Source organism: Lolium perenne, chromosome 4, assembly GCF_019359855.2.
Source record: "Lolium perenne isolate Kyuss_39 chromosome 4, Kyuss_2.0, whole genome shotgun sequence".
Lineage (NCBI taxonomy): Eukaryota > Viridiplantae > Streptophyta > Magnoliopsida > Poales > Poaceae > Lolium > Lolium perenne.
In genome coordinates, this window is record NC_067247.2 from 87,349,906 (window position 1) to 87,374,985 (window position 25,080).

Sequence of the window (25,080 nt, forward strand, 5' to 3'; positions counted from 1 at the left end):
CACGATCGCTGATACTTGCAAATGGTCTATCGTTGGGATACCCTCCATCCACTTTAATCCAAAAATTAATTAGATTCAACAAAATAGATTAACTTTTATCCATGATAGCATCAAGTTAGTTTATTTTTTAGACTAAAGAGAGTAGATGGTACCCTAATAATGTATCATTTGTACCTATAATAAGCAGCCAGCAAACCATATAGGGTCCAACCGTCCAAGCGGCTAATGGGCTGGCGTCGTCACTAGACCCGCCATGTATCCACCTAGATGCTTCTTCGGAAGTCCAGTCAAACCCACCACGGTAAGTTACTGAAAAAGTCTACATAACCCCTGGGAGTTTTAAAATTTGGACAGTAACCCCTCAACTTTAAACTGGTACGTATCTTTAATTTCGAAAATTATGTAAAACGAGGCAATTGAACCCTAGACTCGGGTAAGCTATTTTGGAGGCTGGTTTTGCCTCGCTCCATCATTCGCCCAACATGGGATTGGGTTGTAAAAAATTAATCAACATCCGTCTTCTTCTCGCTGACGTGCACGTGGGGGGAATGGACGAGCCATGTTGCCCTGCTGCGTCACGCCACAAACTTGGTCCCGATTACCACGTCGGAGCCGTCGGAATCGGAGCAAGGTAATAGAGCATGTCCGCGAGCGGCACCAGTACGAGGAGCTGCAGCAGCCGGAGAACGCCGCCGTATCGCCATGTGGGCGAAGTACGGGATGGAGCTTCAGCCGCAGTCGTCACGTTCAGGTCTGCCATAACCGAGGCTGTTTCCATGAAAGTTCAGCTTTTCATGAATTTTGCACTTCTCCATGGCCGTTTATGTACAAGATCCGATGATGGAAATCCCATGCTAGTTACGATGCTTTGCAGCTCATCGACGCCCAATTTCCTAAACTAGCGATGCTATGACTGCACATCTAGCCACGGCCACGATACTCGACAGGCAGTGTGCCGCTCTCGTTTTGCCGGCGCCACTGCCCCTTTGACAATGAGCGGCTTGATGCAGTACACCAGCATGGTCAGACGGTTTCGTGGACGCCTACATGGTGACGCTGTTAGTAGCCTCGACGCGTGACGGACTTCCTTAGCCGCTTCAAGTTGTACCTAACTTTGGTAGTACCATGTCCCCAAAACCTGCATCCCAAATAGCTTACCAAAGGTTAGGGAGTAATTGTTTGATTTTAGAATTTTAGAGATTTAAGTATGTCGGTTTAGAGCTGAGGGGGTTTAGTGTCTAAACTCTAAAAGACCTGGGATTATGTAAACTTTTAATAAGTTAGATCCTGATAGGCAACGTTCAGAGAGGGGGGGGGGACACCGGAGCAAAAACGAACCCGCTATGCCCAAATATCCCTTACTTCCTTTATGGTACTTGGTATTGTCCGTCGTCGAACTGTTGAAATGTTTTTTTGGGTGTGTAGCCATGCCTTCCACGCTGATAACATGACCCAGGCAAAACAGCTGTTGTTTTCCGAACTTGCACTTATATACTCTTCTTAACCTTCAACCGATGTTGATCAAGCAACGAGCACTTGTCATAAGATGATGACATGCTTCTCCAGTGTCTAGCCCTAAACCAAAATATTGTCAATGAACACAAGCAACCCCTTTCCAGCAGCGGGGCCAAAATCATGTTCATTGTATTCAGGAGTGTTGGTGGTGCTCCGGTCAAGCCGAAGGACATCACCGTGAACTCAAAATGCCCATTGTTCTTTTTTTTTTAGAAAAGACCAACTGTTCACTCATTCAGCCAAGCATACACGAGTACAGCACACACACGCGGGCCCAACCTGGAAAGATCCAGATGGATAGGTGTCCCAGAAAAAATGCACAAAGGCCCCTGGAAAAAGAAAATATTACAACGAAGCCATTTAGAGGCCCTGTGCACACCACCGTCGACCGCCTATCCCGACCTCCGCCGCCGCCGAAGCACCGCCAGAGAGAAGAAAAGCGGCGGATGCCAACCGCCCAGCTCCGGGAAGCCCCATCGCAGAACCTCTGCTTTAAGAGCCTCAATAGTGGCCCCCCGGCGGCGGGACCTTGCCGTTGGGGCATGTCGGCCGGGGGACGCCCCCGAGCATCACAGAGCTCGCCTCCAGTGCCTTCCGTCGACGCTGTCGAGGAAGCGCAGAAGTGCCGCCTGCCGCCATCCGCTGAAACCAGCTCCAGGCCATCCATCCACCTGCCAAGGCCACCGTCGCCGCCCTCGAAGAAGACGACCCCGGACAGCAGACTCCTGTACAGACCTCCAGAACTCCGGGCTGACGCAGGACCACGCGCCGCCGTGACGGAGACAAGTCTAGAGGACAAAATCCTCCGGCATGGTCGCCGCAGCAGCCTCGCCGACCATACCCAGGAAACCCTACCTCGCCAGGCCACCGGACCAGCGAGATCTACTAGGCTGCAAGCTCTCCGGCGCTGCTCTGAAGAACACCGCCGAGGTGGGGAACGAGCTACAGCAACCTTATTTCCCCTCGATGCCACCTCCACCACCACGACGACGGCGCCCCTGGGAAGACTAGTCCTACTCCTATCTACAGGCCTGAAGCGAAGCCGAGGGGCTCCCCCATCCTCCCGTCCCCGGAGCGGCGGACGGATGAGAGGAGAGCCCCCGGGCTCGCCGGCCATCGATGGTGGAAAAAGTGTCGCCTTCCTCTTCGCTTTTCCGGAGAAACAGAGAAGGGGAACGAAGTCTGTTCGTGGATCTGACGCTGCTAGCCATTGTTCATTTTAAAGCCCGTACGTATTCTTGAAATTTTTCGGCTGCATCCAAATTTGGCGGTATCCCACGTGCAAATCCAAACTAGTAAACCACTTTGGCTACATGTTGTTGACCATGATGTAGTTGAGATGGTGGTAGTCTATGCAGAAACACCATGTGAAGCCTTTTTTTATCACCAACAACACAGACACGCGAAAGGGCTATAGTTTGGGCAAATTATCCCTTGTTTCAACATCTTTGCGGCTTGCTTCTCGATATCGTCTTTCTATGCCGAGCTGAATCGATACAGTCACAGGTTCTCTTGTTTCGCGCACGGCACAAGTGGTATGGTGTGATTAAATTGTCGTGGCAATCCTTCCAGGTCCGCAAAGACTAGTTTGAATTAAGTCGGCACCCTTTTACGGCTCCTTTGATTCATATGATAGGAAAATCATAGGAATAAGAAAAGTATAGAATTGGAATATCATGGCTATTTAAATCCTATGAGAAAATAAAGTGTGTGTCATTGTAGCAAAGGAATTTTCCATGAGGTATGACCTCATATTTTTTCCTATAGAATTTACACTGCAAGATTCCTATAGAATTAGTTAGATATGTTCCTATAAATCAAATGGCATGTGTAGAAAAATTTTCTATAGGATTTAAATCCTACACTATTCCCTTCATGAATTTTCGAAGTTCGTTCGTTGTCTCGCATTGTTCCCCTATTCTCTAAATTTTGATGACATAACTATATTATCACCTGCTGAATCATAGGTGTATTTATTAAGGCTTGAGGGTCCACTTCCTTACAGCTGCCAATATTGGCTTGAGTCCCTCACGACAACAATTTTCCTCCATTCCAGAATGTCAGGCCTTTTCCAATCCAATCACCGGCTCACTGCCCATTGAGTTAAGAGGCAATAGCACGGGTAGTACAACAACTTGCACTGCATGTGCAAAATCATACAAGAAGTTGTAAAATGTGGTGGAGTGGTACATAAACTTGTCACCCCGGTGCAAAGTTAGTCCAAATGAATTTGACGAGGACACGTGGAGCAGTTTCATTTGCATAAACCACCCTAAATATTTTTTTCTCTTTATGTTGCCTTATATATAGGTCCTACCTGTTAGTAGCGGAAAAGATAAAAACTAAAATATACGAAATATTGTAGAATTCCAATGTCGAACCTTTTAGTTGAACCGCGCGTTGTAGCCACCAGGGCTAGCACTAGTTCATGTCTTCGTACATACCCTTATAGTATTATACACGATAATACACATAATGAGGAGGACTAGGTTGCCACGTTGGTCCGCGCGTGGCGTGGCTGCGCATGAAACGAGTTCAACTGTAGCGTCTTCCTTGTCCCGTATCCTCCGCCTCGCCTAGCTTCACAGAGCAGAAGACTATAAGAGCATCTCCACCAGCGTCCTTTAAATAGGCGTCGGCAGGGACACCGATACTGTCGTATGAGGAGCGTCAGCACTGCATTATCCATTTGGAGATGGTGTTCCTACACCGGTGCCCTCATACGGCAGCTCCCAATAGAATTTAAATGTAAAAAGCATTTAAAAAACAAAATTCACTCAAATTTAAACTAGTTTCATACAAGTCACTCGAATTTGAACTAACAACTAAAAAAAAGAACTAGCAGCGCCCCCGAATGCGATGTAGTCGAGGTTGTCCGCATCGCCACTGTCGTCGCCGGAGTAGTCGAAGGACCAATCATCCTCCTCCTATTTGGTGTTGGTGGCTCAGAAGGACCGGCGAGGTCAACAAAATTCTCGCCATGGTCCATGGCGGACCAAACCACCGCTTGCCGCGGGTTGAGCGTGATATGCGAGTAGTCCTTCTCGACGGAGCAGCCGACGATGAGGTACTGGCCGGGGAAGTCCTCCGGGTGGTCACCTCCATGGAAAGCAGTATTAGGGAAAATGATATAGAGGGATGTTCACTGCAGCTCACGAATCTAATTGCACGCGACTAGTATGATTTTACCATTAGTGAGGTACCATTAGCGGACCGGAGCCCGCAACTAGTAGCCAAATTCGACACGCGACTAGTAGGCTATTCTGTACTAGTGGTTGAACACCCACCACGGCTCTGGTGGCTCCGCTCCACCATCGGCGACCGGCACCCGCCGCAGAAGAACACCTTCTTCAATCTTGAGGAACATACAATACCTCCAGACTTCTCCGGTGTGGATGCCCTGGCTATCTGCGCCGCCTTATTACGGCCATTAACCTTTGCGCTTCCGCCCTCGCCCAATTGAGGTTGCCATGGCGACAATGAATCCCTATCGTTTCCGCCGTCGCGCGACTACGGGCATGGGTGGCGTGGCCGTGCACGACGGTACTGCAACTCGCTCTAGATCTGCTGACTTGCTGAGCAGCAGCCTCGCTAGCCAGGAAAGAATTGGAGGGGGGGCACACCTCAAAAAAAAATTTTTGCGCCCTCCCCAAAATGTGAAAAACCTTTACATAATGAAGTAATGAACAATATACAATAAAAATTCATTGTAAACATTGAAGTCCAATACATATATCAAACTAGATAACACCACGCGAGTTGATGCGGTGTTTTCGTCAAGGCTGAAGCTGGTGGCTTGGGCCATCGTGCTGGTGACCACGACTTTTTGCGACCATGATGTTGAGGAGCTGCGGTGGCGGCGATGTGTCTCTCCATGGACAGGGTTGCTCCAAACCTCGGAGGCTCGGAGTCGTGCGACGATGCGGACGAAGGTCTTGCCCAAGTCGTTGGGCTGGCGGCCACGGCGCCCGCGGGTGTCGTGCCCCTCTCTAGAGGCGTCGCCGAGGCATGTCGATGTCTCTCATGTTCTCGTCTGGTTTGGTTGCTGTCTCTGGGCGAAAGCCTAGATCCTTTGGGTCGGCGCGATGGCGGCGTCCTCGACGTCGTTCCTCTGTTGGGAGCTTCGCGTTTGGAGACACGACTTGGAGGTCCTGGTGCATTCCTCTGGTGTTCGCAGCTGTCCGAGGCTGGCTGCAAGGACGCAATGCACGCCATTGCTGGCATCCTGAGGACGATGTCTTCTTTGGGCTGTCCGAGTTCCGCCATATTCAAAATGTCTAGTAAATAACTGAAAAATAAGGCACATCAAGAATTTCAGTCTCGTCTCGGTGGGAAGATCAGGGGCGGCGCTCGGCGTTCAGTGGTGCGGCCGGCGGCTGGCGGCCGGCGGGCAGCGCGGCACTGCGGCAGTGAGGGCAAACCTGCAGAGGGCGGGCCATGGGCGGACGCAGCCTGGGCGGGCGAGCGCCGGACTGGCAGAGACGCAGACTCGCAGAGTCGACGTCGGGCGGGGCCAGCGGGCAGCGGCGGCGCCGGGGCTGGGGCGGCGGGCGGCGGCGGGGCCGGGGCGGCGGCGGCCGGGGCGTGGGGAATCGCGGGTGCCGAGTGCGACGCGTCCTGACCTCGATTCCTCCAGGATGGGCTCCGGTCCGGGCTAATCGGGCCTTTTCTCATTTTTTCCATGGGGTATAAGTTTGGGCCAGCAGAATTTCTGGGTGGGCCACGCCCCCGGCCCCCGCTGCGTCCGCCCATGACTATAAAGGTAGTAACATGTCATATGTTACTAGTCTAAGGCTGGTGCCAACCGGGGTGGGAGGAGGCGGTATCGCCCGTGGCGGGGCGGTAGGCGGGCGGGAGTGGGGCGGGACGGGAGTGCCAGGCGACGGCGGGGGCGCCCGGCGATATCGCCCGCTCCCGCCCGGCTAACGCCCGCGTTGGAGGCGACAGCGAGGCGAGAGCGGGGCGAGAGGCGGGGCGGCGCGATGGCAGACGCGGGCGAGAGCGTCGCGGGCGATAGGGCGGGCGAGAGCGGGCGAGAGTGGGGCGATAGGCAGGCGAGATGCGGGCGAGAGGCGGGCGAGAGCGGGCGAGAGTGGGGCGGGAGTGTCTAACGGCTAGCTGACGTGGCGCGACGCGATTCGTCCACGTCAGCTAGCCGTTGCTGGTTCAAAAAACCCTATAAATACCCCCCATATGTTTCACTCACTCCACACCCATTTCATCTCCATTCATCACCTTCACTCTCTCAAATCTTCTCCACCATGTCCGGTTGGACTCCACCAGATATGACCACGTTCACGGATCTGATTCAGGACGGGTCACCAATAGACCTAGATGGTCTCTCTCCGTCACATCGTCGCACCAATGCCGGTTCTTCGCCGCTTCCTCGAGTTTTATACCCCACCGGCACACCCGCTCCGGGGCCATATGGGGCATACGCTCCACCTCCGGCGCCATATGGTTCATACCCTCCGCCTCCGTATCCATACCCCCAACCACCTCCTACAGGTAGCGGGAGTACCACTGTACCTCCTTACCCACCACCTTCGTACGGTTCATACCCTCCACCTTGATGACCCACAAGTATAGGGGGTGTATCGTAGTATCTTCGATAAGTAAGAATGTCGATCCCAACGAGGAGCAGAAGGTGTTGACAAGTAGTTTCGATGAAGGATTCACTGTAAATGCTCACAGACAAGTATTCAGGGGGTTTTGATGTAACAGTTGAATAAAGTACGAGTATGTAAAGTGCGAGAGTAATAATTGCAGCGAGTGGCCCAATCCTTTTTAGCACAAAGGACAAGCCGGTTTGTTTACTTATAATGACCAAACGTTCTCGAGGACACACGGGATTTTAGTCTAGTGCTTTCGCTACATACGGCTAAATAATCTTCATTGTTGTGATAAGTGTTGTGTGGGTGAAACTATGCTAATGTACCGCCCTTCCTAGGACTAATACATACTTGTGATTATACCCCTTGCAAGCATCCGCAACTACAAGAAAGTAATTAAGAATTAAATCTAACCACAGCCTTAAACTCTGAGATCCTGCGATCCCTCCTGCATCGATATACCAACGGGGGTTTAGGTTTCTGTCACTCCGGCAACCCCGCAATTGGCAAACGAATACAAGATGCATTCCCCTAGGCCCATAAATGGTGAAGTGTCATGTAGTCGACGTTCACATGACACCACTAGAAGAATAACACCACAACTTAAATATCACACCATTGAATATTACTCAACCATAATTCACTACTAACATTTAGACTTCACCCATGTCCTCAAGAACTAAACGAACTACTCACGAGACATCATACGGAACATGATCAGAGGTGATATGATGATGAATAACAATCTGAACATAAACTTGGTTCAATGGTTTCACTCAATAGCATCAACAACAAGTAGGAATCGATACGGGAGAGTTTCCCTATCAAACAATCAAGATCAAACCCAAATTGCTACGGCGGTGACGGTGTCCAGCGGTGGAGACGGCGGTGATGATGGTGGAGATGATGATGATGGTGATGGAGATGATGTCCAGCTCGATGACGGTGACGATGGCGTCGATTTCCCCCTCCCGGAGGGAATTTCCCCGGCGGATTCACTCGCCCGCCGGAGAGCTCTTTTCTCTCTGGTGTTCTCCGCCCCGCAGAGGCGGTCAGTAACTCTTCGCGAGGTACCCTCTCGTGGCTTAGGTCTTCGGGACGAAGGATTTGGCGAAGAAAAGGAGGCGAAAGGGTCGTGGGCCCCCAGCACCATAGGCCGGCGCGGCCAGGGCCTGGGCCGCGCCGCCCTAGGGTGTGGGCCCACCCTGGCTGCTCCCCGGCTCCTCCTTCGGCTTCCTTCGTCATCTTGAAAAATAGGATTTTTGGTATAATTTCCTTCCAGAGTTGATCTTCCGAAATATTGCGTTCTGACGGTGCTTTTTCCAGCAGAATCCCGGCTCCGGTGTTCGATCCTCCAATAATGATGAAACATGCAAAATAGATGAAATAACATAAGTATTGTGTCCCAATATGAAATATATCAATGAATAACAGCAAATTATGATATAAAATAGTGATGCAAATTGGACGTATCAACTCCCCCCAAGCTTAGACTTCGCTTGTCCCCAAGCGAAACTGAGCTCGATAGACATGACCACATGTTTATGGAGTGAAGAGTCGATAAATAAAATACGGACAAGAAGCATCATATTCATTCACACAGGACATTATAGTAAACAACCTCTTATAACTCATATTGAAACAAGTATAAGGTAATCACAAGTAAAGGTGCATGAGAAATCATGATTGGTGATGGCAAACTTCGTTCTTGGTCAGAGAACAATTAACAGATTATATTTATCTCATTGAGCAGCGCTCTCATGTTAGAGTTTATAAGGCACAACTTGCATACTCAATCGTAATGGTCTACTCATAATCATTGATAACTTGCAAAGCTATATTCATTCAAATAAAACTTGTACTAAACAAAGAAGAATAAAAGACATGATGTAGCAAATCACAATATAATGGTTTGATCACAACTACTCAAATGCTTGGTTGAGATGGAGGGAAATAGGTTCTTGACTCAACATAAAGTAAAAGACAGGCCCTTCGCAGAGGGAAGCAGGGATTAAATCATGTGCTAGAGCTTTTTCAATTTTTGCAATCATATAAAGAGAATAAAAGTAACATTTTGAGAGGTGTTTGTTGTTGTCAACGACTGGTAGCGGGTACTCTAACCCCCTTGCCAGACAACCTCCTAAGAGCGGCTCCCATATTATTTTCATTTTGTGTGGCACTCCTTCCAACCTTTCTTTCACAAACCATGGCTAACCGAATCCTCGGGTGCCTGCCAACAATCTCATACCATGAAGGAGTGCCTTTTTATTTTAGCTTTATTATGATGATGACACTCCCCCCAACCTTTTCTTTCACAAGCCATGGCTAACCGAATCCTTCGGGTGCCGTCCGTCAATCACATACCATGGAGGAGTGTCTATTTAGTTTAATCAATTTGGGACTGGGAATCCCATTGCCAGCTCTTTTTGCAAAATTATTGGATAAGCGGGTGAAGCCACTAGTCCATTGGTGGAAGTTGCCTAACAAGATTGAAAGATAAAACACCACATACTTCCTCATGAGCTATGAAACATTGACACAAATAAGAGATACTAAGTTTTGAATTGTTTAAAGGTAGCACATGAAGTATTTACTTGGAATGGCAGAAAATACCATGTAGTAGGTAGGTATGGTGGACACAAATGGCATAGGTTTGGGTTAAGGTTTGGATGCACGAGAAGTATTCCCTCTCAAGACAGGTCTTTGGCTAGCAAGGTTAATTAGCAAGCATAAGAGTCGAGGAAACAAACAAATATACATGTGATAGAAACAATCATGCATCTTCCTTGTAAGTACAAACAATTTTAACTTCAGAATAATAAGCTATGAGCTAACAAGAAAGACAATGAAACATCTACATGTATTTCTCTTTTCTATTTAAACCTCAAAGTGTTGTTGCTATTGACCAATGCTAAGTTTGCCAAAACCAAATAGATTTATTCAATGCTCCCAAAGTGATACCAATACTAACAACAAGGTGAATCATATAGTAGAGATTGCAAACTAAAATAAGATGTGCAATATGTAAATGATAAGACTTCTCATTAATACTCCATAACGATAACTCACACCAAGGGATACATAGATAACCAACTAAAGGAGAGATACTTCCAAACGCAACCCATCTTATATGATAACTTCCCTACTCATGATATGATACTACTTGACAATAAAAGTAAAAGGTAGTGATAATGTGATACCGCGGCACTCCCCCAAGCTTGGAACAAACCAAGGGGATGCCAATACCGATGATGAATTACTCCTTTGGCGATGATGGTGATGAACTCCTCCCGAGCTTCTTAATAAGCTCCTTCGTCTTCAGTTTCTCAGCTTGACAATTATGCACTAAGATTCGAAGAGATTCATTGTTATCCGAAGTTGGCGATGACGACCTTGTGACGCGAATCGAGTGGTATTCAATCATTCTTCGGAGACGGCAATTCTCCTCCTGGAGTATCTCCACTTCTCTTCGTAGAGCCCGATATTGATCACAAAACTCATCGGTAATCCGTATGACTTCTTCCATCATGGGGAAAGAGTCGAGGCTAAGAGCGGGTGGTAAAGGTCCCTGCAGGTTATGAGAAAAAGAACGTCGAGTGTCAACAGATCCCACCAAGATTTGCTTGCTTCCTCCGGCTTGCTGCTCTTGTCTTGATGGCACCTCCTTCTCTTCCTCCAAAAGCCCCTTGCCCTTGTTGTTGGAGGCCATGGTGCTTCTAAACCGAAAACAGATCTGGCGAAACAGCTTGAAACAAAACACGTCGAGAAAACGATATACGGACCTCCAGGGGTCCGGGATTATATAGCAAAAATTTTCTCGTCAAAAGGAAAGCACCGAGATCGAACCAGTCGGAAAGGGGCGACGAGGCGGCCAAACCATAGGCCGGCGCGGGCCCCAGTCAGGCCGCGCCGCCCTATGGTGGCACCCCTCGTGCGTCCTTTCCACTCCGTTTCGAACTCGTAATTTCTCATATTTTCCAAAAACAACAAAAATATAGTTCGGAAAGTAAATTGCGTACTTTTCATTACCCGATCTGTTACCTATTCGAAGTCGAGTTCGCGGATCGTCAATTTGCCCTTTGATGTAGGCCTCCGGTGTTTCCACTTGAATAATATCAACATCAACATTATAAGAATCACCCGAGATATAATGCTTGAGTCTTTGTCCATTCACCACTTGCGTAGCATTGCCTTGGAGAGAGCTAATTTTGATTGCTCCTGAACGATACACCTCCTCGACAACATATGGTCCTTTCCATTTCGAGAGTAATTTCCACAAAGAATGCGAGACGAGACCGATACAATAGTACTTTATCCACAATATTAAATTCTCTTTTGATAATCCTCCTATCATGCCATTTTTTAACTTTCTCTTTAAAGAGTTTAGCATTTTCATATGCTTCACTTCTCCATTCATCTAGAGAACTCAATTGCAACAACCTCTTATCAACTGCAAGTTTAGGATCTTTATTTAATTCTCTAATGACCCAATAAGCTTTGTGCTCTAGTTCTAAAGGTAAATGACAAGCTTTCCCATAAACCATTTTATAAGGTGACATTCCCATGGGATTTTTATACGCAGTTCTATAAGCCCAAAGTGCATCCTTCAATTTACTAGCCCAATTCTTTCTAGTTTTATTAACGGTCTTTCCCAAAATAGATTTAATCTCTCTATTTGATAATTCTACTTGACCACTAGTTTGAGGATGATAAGCGAAGCAATTCTATGATTAATACCATACTTAGCAAGAGTTTTTCTAAAACCTCCATGAATAAAATGAGAACCTCCATCAGTCATAATATATCTAGGTACTCCAAATCTAGGAAAAATAATATCTAAGAGCATTCTTAAAGAGGTCTCACCATCAGCACTTTTTGTAGGTATAGCTTCCACCCATTTAGTAACATAATCAACAGCAACAAGTATATGAGTGTTACCTTCCGAAGACGAAAAAGGTCCCATGAAGTCAAATCCCCAACAATCAAACGGTTCAATAACAAGAGTATAATTCATAGGCATTTCATTGCGTCTGGAGATATTACCAACCCTTTGGCATTCATCACAAGATAAAATAAACTTTCTCGCATCTTTGAAGAGAGTTGGCCAATAAAAACCTGATTGTAAAACCTTTTGCGTGGTTCTTTCTCCAAATATGATGTCCTCCATAAGCACTACCATGACATTTACTCAATATTTCTTGTTGTTCATACTCAGGAACACATCTTCGCATAATACCATCCACTCCTTCTTTATATAAGTGTGGGTCATCCCAGAAATAATGCCTCAAGTCATAAAAGAATTTCCTCCTTTGCTGAGCTGAAAAGGTTGGAGGCAAGTACTTGGAAACAATAAAGTTAGCATAATCAGCATACCAAGGACTGTCTCGCGAGCTCACCTTTATTACAGCCAATTGTTCATTTGGAAAACTATCATTAACAGGAACAGGATCATAAGCAATATTTTCCAATCTAGACAAATTATCAGCAACAGGATTATCAGCACCTTTCCTATCTACAATATGTAAATCAAATTCTTGCAAAAGAACTACCCATCTAATGAGCCTCAGCTTAGCATCTTTCTTTGTCATTAGGTATCTAATTGCAGCATGATCAGTATAAATAGTAACTTTTGAATCAACAATATAAGATCTAAATTTATCACAAGCAAAGACTACAGCTAATAATTCCTTTTCAGTTGTAGCATAATTTCTTTGAGCAGCATCAAGAGTTTTACTAGCATAATGAATAACATTCAGTTTTTTATCTACTCGCTGTCCAAGAACAGCGCCTACAGCAAAATCACTAGCATCACACATAATTTCAAAGGGTAAGTTCCAATCAGGGGGTTCAACTATAGGAGCAGTTGTTAAGGCTTTTTTTAAGAGTTTCAAAAGCTTCCTTACAATCATCATCAAAAACAAATGGTACATCTTTTTGAAGAAGATTAGTAAGAGGCTTTGAAATCTTGGAGAAATCTTTAATAAATCTCCTATAAAACCCAGCATGACCAAGAACACTACGAATACCTTTAACATCCCTCGGATAGGGCATCTTCTCAATTGCTTCAACTTTAGCTCTATCAACTTCAATACCTCTCTCAGAAATTTTATGTCCCAATACAATTCCTTCATTAACCATAAAGTGGCATTTCTCCCAATTAAGAACAAGGTTAGTTTCTTCACATCTCTGCAAAACTTTATCAAGGTTTCGCAAGCAACTATCAAAAGAATTCCCATAGACGGAAAAATCATCCATGAATACCTCTACAATACTTTCACAAAAACCATGAAAAATAGCAGACATGCATCTTTGAAAAGTAGCAGGAGCATTACATAAACCAAAAGGCATGCGTCTATAAGCATAAGTTCCATAGGGACAGGTAAAAGTGGTTTTCTCTTGATCTTTAGCTTTAACAGCAATTTGTGAAAACCCAGAATAACCATCAAGAAAGCAAAAATGAGTATTTTTAGACAATCTTTCTAGCATTTCATCAATAAATGGTAAAGGGTAATGATCTTTCTTAGTAACTTTATTAACTTTTCGAAAATCAATGCACATTCTATACCCTACAACTACTCTTTGAGGAATGAGCTCATCATTATCATTAGGCACAACAGTCATACCTCCTTTCTTGGGAACGCAATGCACAGGACTAACCCATCTACTATCGGCAATAGGATATATAATACCAGCTTCAAGAAGTCGTAATACCTCATTCCTTACCACTTCCTTCATCTTCGGAATTAGACGACGCTGAGGTTCAACAACAGGCTTTGCATCATCTTCCATATTAATAGCATGTTGGCATATAGACGGAGAAATCCCCTTCAAATCATCAAGAGTGTAGCCAATAGCGCCTCGATGCTTCTTCAATATTTCCAATAACCTTTCTTCCTCAATCTCTGAAAGCTTAGAACTAATAATAACAGGATATATTTTCTTATCATCAATATGAGCATATTTAAGATTATCAGGTAAAGGCTTTAAATCAAAAACAGGATCTTCCTTTGGTGGCGGTGTTGTACCCAAATCTTCCACCGGTAAATCATGCTTGAGAATAGGTTGGCGAAGAAAAATTTCCTCAAGCTCATCTCTTTCTTTCCTAAAAATTTCGCTCTCGCTATCCTCCAAATGTTGCTGCAAAGGATTATTAGGAACAAGAACAATAGATGCACATTGCTCCATTTTAAAATCATTACTAGGCAAATCAGCTTTATAAGGAGTTTTAGTAAATTTAGAGAAGTTAAACTCATAAGATTCACCAGCGAATTTAGTCAAAATTTTCTCTTTCTTGCAATCTATAATAGCTCCACAAGTATTTAGAAAAGGTCTACCAAAAATAATAGGACAATAATCACTAGCAATGAGAACCAAGTACCAAAAAGTCAGCAGGATATTTAATCTTACCGCATAAAACTTCCACATCTCGAACAATACCAATTGGAGAAATAGTTTCTCTATTAGCCAGCTGAATAACCACATCAATATCTTCAAGTTCACAAGAATCAATTTCGTGCATAATCTCCGTGTAAAGCTCATACGGAATAGCACTAACACTTGCACCAATATCACATAATCCATAATAACAATGATCACCAATTTTAACAGATATCGTAGGAACACTAGCTTGTTTGGGTTTATTAGGATGTGAAACAATATTAGAAGCATCTTCACAGAAAATAATATGACCATCCTCCACATTTTCAGTCACAAGATCTTTAACTATTGCAACAAAGGTTCAACTTTTATTTGTTCTTCGAGTTCTACTGTGTTTCTTTTCACTTTTATGAACCGCACTATTTATAACAGAAAGTACTCTTTCATTTTAGCGAGGAAAGGAGTTTTTTCAATATAAGCTTCAGGAATAACACGATCAGCAGTTTCAACTACAACGCATTTATTAATAGATGAATCAATTTTATCTTTATACGGTTCATGATACTTATCAAAATTCTTCTTTGGCAATTCATAATGAGAGGCAAAAGCTTTATAAAGATTTACTGACAACTTGAGAATCAAGACCATATATAGCACTCATATTACGAAATTTATCAGTATCCATAAAAGCTTCAATGCATTTATAATCATAAATTATACCTGATTCTCTATCCTTGTCGTTCTCCCATCCTTCAGTATTTTCTTGGATCTGATCAAGAAGGTCCCTTTTAAACTCTTCTTTGTTGCGTGTAAATGATCGAACAAGAAGTATCCAGCAAGGTCTTGTCTTGAAAAGAAAGTCTTGCATAGAAATTATCAATAATAACATTACCAGGAAGCTCATGAATGGGGCATTTGAGCATTAAAGACTTCAATCTCCCCCAAGCTTGGGCAATACTCTCTCCATCATGAGGCCAAAAATTATATATGCGATTCCGATCCTTATGAATTTCACTTGGAGGATAGAACTTAGAATAAAACCGGGGCACAATATCATTCCATTCAAGAGAATCCCCATTATCCAGTAATTTAAACCAATGCGCCGCTTTACCTGACAGCGACAAAGAGAATAGTTTCTTCCTCACTTCATCCATAGCAATACCTGCACATTTGAATAACCCGCATAATTCATGCAAAAACAGTAAATGATCACCGGGATGGACAGTTCCATCCCCTTCATAGCGGTTATCCATAACACGTTCAATAATTTTCATAGGTATTTTATATGGTATTACTTCCTCACTTGGCGCCTCATCCACTACCGTTGCAGTAGTAGTAGATTTCCCAAATAGAAATTGAAGAGAAGATCTCTCCATAATGACTTATAGCAGCAGGCAGAAATAAAATCAGCACAACAGTAAAGGTTTTCCTTACCAATTCCACTTACCAATAGCGCTTCACTCCCCGGCAACGGCGCCGGAAAATAGTCTTGATGACCCACAAGTATAGGGGGTGTATCGTAGTATCTTCGATAAGTAAGAATGTCGATCCCAACGAGGAGCAGAAGGTGTTGACAAGTAGTTTCGATGAAGGATTCACTGTAAATGCTCACAGACAAGTATTCAGGGGGTTTTGATGTAACAGTTGAATAAAGTACGAGTATGTAAAGTGCGAGAGTAATAATTGCAGCGAGTGGCCCAATCCTTTTTAGCACAAAGGACAAGCCAGTTTGCTTACTTATAATGACCAAACGTTCTCGAGGACACACGGGATTTTAGTCTAGTGCTTTCGCTACATACGGCTAAATAATCTTCATTGTTGTGATAAGTGTTGTGTGGGTGAACCTATGCTAATGTACCGCCCTTCCTAGGACTAATACATACTTGTGATTATACCCCTTGCAAGCATCCGCAACTACAAGAAAGTAATTAAGAATTAAATCTAACCACAGCCTTAAACTACGAGATCCTCGCGATCCCTCTGCATCGATATACCAACGGGGTTTAGGTTTCGTCACTCCGGCAACCCCGCAATTGGCAAACGAATACAAGATGCATTCCCCTAGGCCCATAAATGGTGAAGTGTCATGTAGTCGACGTTCACATGACACCACTAGAAGAATAACACCACAACTTAAATATCACACCATTGAATATTACTCAACCATAATTCACTACTAACATTTAGACTTCACCCATGTCCTCAAGAACTAAACGAACTACTCACGAGACATCATACGGAACATGATCAGAGGTGATATGATGATGAATAACAATCTGAACATAAACTTGGTTCAATGGTTTCACTCAATAGCATCAACAACAAGTAGGAATCGATACCGGGAGAGTTTCCCCTATCAAACAATCAAGATCAAACCCAAATTGCTACGGCGGTGACGGTGTCCAGCGGTGGAGACGGCGGTGATGATGGTGGAGATGATGATGATGGTGATGGAGATGATGTCCAGCTCGATGACGGTGACGATGGCGTCGATTTCCCCCTCCCGGAGGGAATTTCCCCGGCGGATTCCTGCCCGCCGGAGAGCTCTTTTCTCTCTGGTGTTCTCCGCCCCGCAGAGGCGGCTGTAACTCTTCGCGAGGTACCCTCTGTGGCTTAGGTCTTCGGGACGAAGGATTTGGCGAAGAAAAGGAGGCGAAAAGGGTCGTGGGCCCCCCAGACCATAGGCCGGCGCGGCCAGGGCCTGGGCCGCGCCGCCCTAGGGTGTGGGCCCACCCTGGCTGCTCCTGGCTCCTCCTTCTGGCTTCCTTCGTCATCTTGAAAAATAGGATTTTTGGTATAATTTCCTTCCAGAGTTGATCTTCCGAAATATTGCGTTCTGACGGTGCTTTTTCCAGCAGAATCCTGGCTCCGGTGTTCGATCCTCCAATAATGATGAAACATGCAAAATAGATGAAATAACATAAGTATTGTGTCCCAATATGAAATATATCAATGAATAACAGCAAATTATGATATAAAATAGTGATGCAAATTGGACGTATCACACCTCCGTATCCGTACGCGCCATATGGTCCGTACCCTCCACCACCTCCAGAAGCCACTACACCAAGCTCCGAGTCCAATGCCGCGGAAACAATCGTACCACCGCGGCCAAAGAGGCTTGACTGGACAGCTGCGGAAGAGGAAAAACTGGTACTATACTTACCCATCACATATTTATTTCGGGGTTGGTTCTTGCTTCGATTTTTCACTTACAATATCTATGTCGGTGTAGGTGCATGTTTGGATTTTTAACTCCAAGGACTCTGTCGCCGGTAATTGCAAGACCGACACGAGTTTTTGGGGTCAGATAGCTGAAACCTTCAACTCTACCTCCGAGCCTGCCTGTCGTCGGACCTCCAAGCAACTGAAGGATCATTGGAACGCCTACAACAAGGAGGTGTCCCTGTTCAATGGATACTACATCCAAGAATCAGGGTTACGTCAGAGTGGAGCAGACGATGATATGGTCATGAAGGCGGCAATGGAGAGGTACGCCGCAGACAAAAGAGTGACTCACCCGTTCAGAAGGCACCACTGGTGGGAAGTTGTTCGCAATGAAGCGAAGTGGAAAGGACAACATGGTCCTAGTAGTGGAACCGATTCCACATAGAAGAGAAGCCGTCTGGGAGTTTCTGGTGAGTACAGCTCTGGCGATGCGACTACGGAGGAGGAGCGTCCACCGGGCCGCGATAGAGCCAAGGCCGCGGTACGTAGTGCAAGGAGGAAGGGGAAGGCAACCTCATCAAGCAGTGAGGTAGGAAGCAAATCCTTCGCCATGAGGAACATGATGAAGGGTTTAGTGAAGGCTAAGCTATTCAAGCAATGGAACAAAATGAAAGACCAATCAACCGACGACATGACCGAAGCAGAAAAGCGCAAACATGCGAAGACGATCAAGATGTGCAAAAAAGAGCTTGGTCTGGAAGATGATGAGGAAGAGGAGGAGCAGCAGGAAGAAGAGGAAGAGGAAGAGGAAGAGGAGTAGAATTTTTATTTATTATGTACTTTTATTAATTATTATGTAATCCGTAATATTTTTAGTTGAATAAAATAATTTCTTTGCATTATTTTGAATGTCTACAAAAAATCGAGTGAAATAAACTTAATCTAAAAAAGAAATAGTGATGTGGAGGAGAGAGAAGTGAGAGGTGACACTATAGCCTGTGCACTGGCACCGTGGGGTGAGAGTGGGGTGAGAGTGGGGAAAAAAGCTGACGTGGCGGGTGAGAGTAAGGTGGTGTATTGGCACCAGCCTAAGTTACTCCCCACTATGACCAACCTAAGAAAACTGAGGGATGTGAATGGTGGTGCGAGGGAGGGACCTCCATGTCGAATCTCAAGGTGTTGCCACTTGGAGGTTATAATGTAATCACACAACCCAATGGGGAATTTTTTACAAATTAACTCAAGAGGCAATAGCACCTGTGGTACAACAACTTGCACCAAAGGTGCAAAAACATACAACAAGTTGTAAAATGTGGTGGAGTGGTACACAAACTTGTCACTCTGGTGCAAATTTGGTCCAAATAAACCTGGCGAGGACAAGTGGCGCTATTTCTTTTGCAAAAACAACCCTACATAATCTTATCTACCACAAGTGGTAGGACATGAATATAAGTCAATTCTTGTGGTAGATAAGATTATGTAGGGTCCAAATAAACCTGGCGAGGACAAGTGGTAGGACATGAATACAAGTGGTAGGACAAGTGGTAGATAAGATTATGTAGGGTTGTTTTTGCAAAAGAAATAGCGCCACTTGTCCTCGCCAGGTTTATTTGGACCAAATTTGCACCAGAGTGACAAGTTTGTGTACCACTCCACCACATTTTACAACTTGTTGTATGTTTTTGCACCTTTGGTGCAAGTTGTTGTACCACAGGTGCTATTGCCTCTTGAGTTAATTTGTAAAAAATTCCCCATTGGGTTGTGTGATTACATTATAACCTCCAAGTGGCAACACCTTGAGATTCGACATGGAGGTCCCTCCCTCGCACCACCATTCACATCCCTCAGTTTTCTTAGGTTGGTCATAGTGGGGAGTAACTTAGGCTGGTGCCAATACACCACCTTACTCTCACCCGCCACGTCAGCTTTTTTCCCCACTCTCACCCCACTCTCACCCCACGGTGCCAGTGCACAGGCTATAGTGTCACCTCTCACTTCTCTCTCCTCCACATCACTATTTCTTTTTTAGATTAAGTTTATTTCACTCGATTTTTTGTAGACATTCAAAATAATGCAAAGAAATTATTTTATTCAACTAAAAATATTACGGATTACATAATAATTAATAAAAGTACATAATAAATAAAAATTCTACTCCTCTTCCTCTTCCTCTTCCTCTTCTTCCTGCTGCTCCTCCTCGTCCTCATCATCTTCCAGACCAAGCTCTTTTTCGCACATCTTGATCGTCTTCGCATGTTTGCGCTTTTCTGCTTCGGTCATGTCGTCGGTTGATTGGTCTTTCATTTTGTTCCATTGCTTGAATAGCTTAGCCTTCACTAAACCCTTCATCATGTTCCTCATGGCGAAGGATTTGCTTCCTACCTCACTGCTTGATGAGGTTGCCTTCCCCTTCCTCCTTGCACTACGTACCGCGGCCTTGGCTCTATCGTGGCCCGGTGGACGCTCCTCCTCCGTAGTCGCATCGCCAGAGTTGTACTCACCAGAAACTCCCAGACGGCTTCTCTTCGATGTGGAATCGGTTCCACTACTAGGACCATGTTGTCCTTTCCACTTCGCTTCATTGCGAACAACTTCCCACCAGTGGTGCCTTCTGAACGGGTGAGTCACTCTTTTGTCTGCGGCGTACCTCTCCATTGCCGCCTTCATGACCATATCATCGTCTGCTCCACTCTGACGTAACCCTGATTCTTGGATGTAGTATCCATTGAACAGGGACACCTCCTTGTTGTAGGCGTTCCAATGATCCTTCAGTTGCTTGGAGGTCCGACGACGGGCAGGCTCGGAGGTAGAGTTGAAGGTTTCAGCTATCTGACCCCAAAAACTCGTGTCGGTCTTGCAATTACCGGCGACAGAGTCCTTGGAGTTAAAAATCCAAGCATGCACCTACACCGACATAGATATTGTAAGTGAAAAATCGAAGCAAGAACCAACCCCGAAATAAATATGTGATGGGTAAGTATAGTACCAGTTTTTCCTCTTCCGCAGCTGTCCAGTCAAGCCTCTTTGGCCGCGGTGGTACGATTGTTTCCGCGGCATTGGACTCGGAGCTTGGTGTAGTGGCTTCTGGAGGTGGTGGAGGGTACGGACCATATGGCGCGTACGGATACGGAGGTGGAGGGTATGAACCGTACGAAGGTGGTGGGTAAGGAGGTACAGTGGTACTCCCGCTACCTGTAGGAGGTGGTTGGGGGTATGGATACGGAGGCGGAGGGTATGAACCATATGGCGCCGGAGGTGGAGCGTATGCCCCATATGGCCCCGGAGCGGGTGTGCCGGTGGGGTATAAAACTCGAGGAAGCGGCGAAGAACCGGCATTGGTGCGACGATGTGACGGAGAGAGACCATCTAGGTCTATTGGTGACCCGTCCTGAATCAGATCCGTGAACGTGGTCATATCTGGTGGAGTCCAACCGGACATGGTGGAGAAGATTTGAGAGAGTGAAGGTGATGAATGGAGATGAAATGGGTGTGGAGTGAGTGAAACATATGGGGGGTATTTATAGGGTTTTTTGAACCAGCAACGGCTAGCTGACGTGGACGAATCGCGTCGCGCCACGTCAGCTAGCCGTTAGACACTCCCGCCCCACTCTCGCCCGCTCTCGCCCGCCTCTCGCCCGCATCTCGCCTGCCTATCGCCCCACTCTCGCCCGCTCTCGCCCGCCCTATCGCCCGCGACGCTCTCGCCGCGTCGCTATCGCGCCGCCCGCCTCTCGCCTTCGTTTCTCGCCTCGCTTGTCGCCTCCAACGCGGGCGTTAGCCGGGCGGGAGCGGGCGATATCGCCGGGCGCCCCCGCCGTCGCTGGCACTCCGTCCCGCCCCACTCCCGCCCACCTCCCGCCCAGCCACGGGCGATACCGCCTCCTCCCATCCCGGTTGGCACCAGCCTTAGACTAGTAACATATGACATGTTACTACCTTTATAGTCATGGGCGGACGCAGCTGGGGGGCCGGCCGTGGCCCACCCAGAAATTCTGCTGGCCCAAACTTATACCCCATGGAAAAAATGAGAAAAGGCCCGATTAGCCCGGACCGGAGCCCATCCTGGAGGAATCGAGGTCGGGACGCGTCGCACTCGGCACCCGCGATTCCCCACGCCCCGGCCGCCGCCGCCCCGGCCCCGCGCCGCCTCGCCGCCCAGCCGGCGCCGCCGCTGCCCCGCTCGCTCGACAAGCCGTCGACTCTGCGAGTCTGCGTCTCTGCCAGTCCGGCGCTCGCCGCCCTAGCTGCGTCGCCCATGGCCCGCCCTCTGCAGGTTTGCCCTCATCGCCGCAGTGCCGCGCTGCCCGCCGGCCGCCACCGCCGGCCGCACCATCGAACGCCGAGCGCCGCCCCTGATCTTCCCACCGAGACGAGACTGAAATTCTTGATGTGCCTTATTTTTCAGTTATTTACTAGACATTTTGAATATGGCGGAACTCGGACAGCCCAAAGAAGACATCGTCCTCAGGATGCCAGCAATGGCGTGCATTGCGTCCTTGCAGCCAGCCTCGGACAGCTGCGAACACCAGAGGAATGCACCAGGACCTCCAAGTCGTGTCTCCAAACGCGAAGCTCCCAACAGAGGAACGACGTCGAGGACGCCGCCATCGCGCCGACCCAAAGGATCTAGGCTTTCGCCCAGAGACAGCAACCAAACCAGACGAGAACATGAGAGACATCGACATGCCTCGGCGACGCCTCTAGAGAGGGGCACGACACCCGCGGGCGCCGTGGCCGCCAGCCCAACGACTTGGGCAAGACCTTCGTCCGCATCGTCGCACGACTCCGAGCCTCCGAGGTTTGGGGCAACCCTGTCCATGGAGAGACACATCGCCGCCACCGCAGCTCCTCAACATCATGGTCGCAAAAAGTCGTGGTCACCAGCACGATGGCCCAAGCCACCAGCTTCAGCCTTGACGAAAACACCGCATCAACTCGCGTGGTGTTATCTAGTTTGATATATGTATTGGACTTCAATGTTTACAATGAATTTTTATTGTATATTGTTCATTACTTCATTATGTAAAGGTTTTTCACATTTTGGGGAGGGCGCAAAAAAAATTTTTTGAGGTGTGCCCCCCCTCCAATTCTTTCCTGCGTCCGCCACTGTTTATAGTGGGTAGTAACTACTCCCTCCATACCGGATTAGAAGGCAAATTTCTGATTTGGAGAGCAACCGTTTTATTAGGCAAATCTTGCAATTAACTCCCGTAATTAAGCTGGTTCATGCTCGTGGGCCTGCCTCCTAAAATTCCTCTGGCCTTTTGTGGTGCATGCCGTGTGAAACGTGTGAAACGGAACAGGTACTCGCGCATGGGCCTCAACTCCGGACGGTTCGGCTCCTAACCCAAATTAGCATATCGATTCCCGGTGCTATTTGAAGCCAATCACAGCCTACCTTGGTCCCGCTGCGGGTCTGACCACACGCCGTTGTTACTTGATTCTCCTCCCTTTAGTAACCATTCGAGTTCTGTCGTGCTCTGGGTCTGACCACACGCCGTTGTTGATTGACTCTGGTCATCATGCGCATCTTGGTAATAAGGCCAAATTTTCTTTCGAGCTATCCTGGTTTCACTATGATGGCTTCTATGATATGGTGGCAGATGAATGGGCTGCGGTTCCTCCTGGGAACACCCCTATTCATACGTGGCAGAAAAAGATACGTCATCTGAGACGTTTCTTGAGAGGCTGGGCTAAAAATATTAGTGGAAAATATAGAAAGGAAAAAGAGCGTTTGTTATGCATTATTGATACCCTGGATATTAAGGCTGAAACTACCCCTCTATCCTCACTTGAGAGGAATGAGCTTAAATTGGCCAATGAAAATTTAAATAAACTTAGACGTGATGAAGAGACCAAGTGGGCTCAGAGAGCTAAGGTTAAGTATATCCAGGAAGTTGGAAATAACACAAAATATTTTCATCTTATTGCTAATGGAAAGCATCGGAAAAAGAAAAATTTTCAGCTCGAACAGGAGGAGGGTACTATTGTAGGCGAAGAAAATCTTAAAGTATATATTACTGAATATTATAAAAAATTATTTGGTGCTCCTGTGAGGAACAACTTCTTCATGATGGAGGACCAAACCCAGGACATCCCTCAGTTATCTACGGAGGAGAATAATTTGTTGGTGGCCGATTTCTCCGTGGAGGAAGTGCATGAAGCCATTGCTAAAATGGAGCATAATAAAGCTCCAGGGCTGATGGTTTCCCGGCTGAGTTTTATCAATATTTTTAGGAAGTCATTAAAGTTGATTTGATGGCACTGTTCGCATGTTTTCAGAGTGGGACACTCCCGTTATATAAATTGAATTTTGGAGTTATTACTCTACTCCCTAAAAAGGAAAATGCGGTCCAAATCCAACAATATAGACCAATCTGTCTACTGAACGTTAGTTTCAAGATTTTTACTAAAGTGGCAACTAATCGCATCTCTGGCGTGGCCCAGAAGGTGGTTAGACCCACTCAAACAGCTTTTATGCCGGGACGGCATATTCTCGAGGGCGTAGTCATACTTCATGAGACTATTCATGAGATGCATAGGAGGAAGCTTGACGGTGTGCTGTTCAAAATTGATTTTGAAAAGGCATACGATAAGGTCAAGTGGCCTTTCTTGCAGCAAGTGTTGCGTATGAAAGGTTTTAACCATTTATGGTGTGATCGTATTAAGCAATTTATACAAGGGGGTAGTGTGGGAATTCGGGTTAATGATGACATTGGACACAATTTCCAAACAAAAAAAGGATTAAGGCAAGGTGACCCTTTATCCCCAATCTTGTTTAATATTATAGCAGATATGTTGGCTATCATTATTAACCGTGCTAAAGAAGAAGGGGAAGTTGGTTGTCTCCTCCCTCATTTGGTGGATGGAGGCATATCAATTTTACAGTACGCCGATGACACTATATTGTTTATGGAACATGATGTGGCAAAGGCGGTTAATATGAAATTGATTCTCTGTATTTTTGAGCAATTATCGGGGCTAAAGATAAACTTTCATAAGAGTGAATTTTTCTGTTTTGGCAAAGCAAAAGATATGGAGCAACAATATATGCAAATCATGGGGTGCGAGTCGGGTGTGTTGCCGATTAGGTACCTTGGGATACCTGTCAATTATAGGACCCTTCGAAATGCGGAATGGAATCCCATTGAGGGTAGATTTATTTATAAACTTGGATGTTGGCGAAGTAAATTACTCTCATATGGTGATAGGCTTGTCCTTATTAATTCAGTTCTCACAAGTTTGCCGATGTTTATGCTTTCTTTTCTGGAAATTCCAAAAGGGGTTAGGAAGAGACTTGATTATTTTCGATCTAATTTCTTTTGGCAATCGGAGGAGAATAAAAAGAAGTACCGTTTATCAAAGTGGAATATATTATGTCGTCCAAAAGATCAGGGGGGTTGGGTAT

At 46.1% G+C, this 25,080-nt stretch overlaps 1 protein-coding gene across 1 annotated transcript; it reads left to right on the forward strand.

Moving 5' to 3' along the window:
* The first annotated feature begins 17,489 nt into the window (after positions 1-17,489).
* Positions 17,490-18,117, forward strand: LOC127346974 (glutathione S-transferase T3-like). The gene is made up of 2 exons (XM_051373208.1): positions 17,490-17,657; positions 17,740-18,117. The coding sequence occupies exons 1-2, from the start codon at positions 17,490-17,492 to the stop codon at positions 18,115-18,117; spliced, it is 546 nt and encodes a 181-aa protein (XP_051229168.1).
* Positions 18,118-25,080: the final 6,963 nt, after the last annotated feature.

Excerpts from the sequence above, each read along its gene's own strand:
- LOC127346974 (XM_051373208.1), top strand. The coding sequence starts at position 17,490 with ATGCAAATTGGACGTATCACACCTCCGTATCCGTACGCGCCATATGGT. Across the intron at positions 17,658-17,739 it reads CTGCGGAAGAGGAAAAACTG|GTGCATGTTTGGATTTTTAA; the intron begins GTACTATACTTA and ends ATGTCGGTGTAG.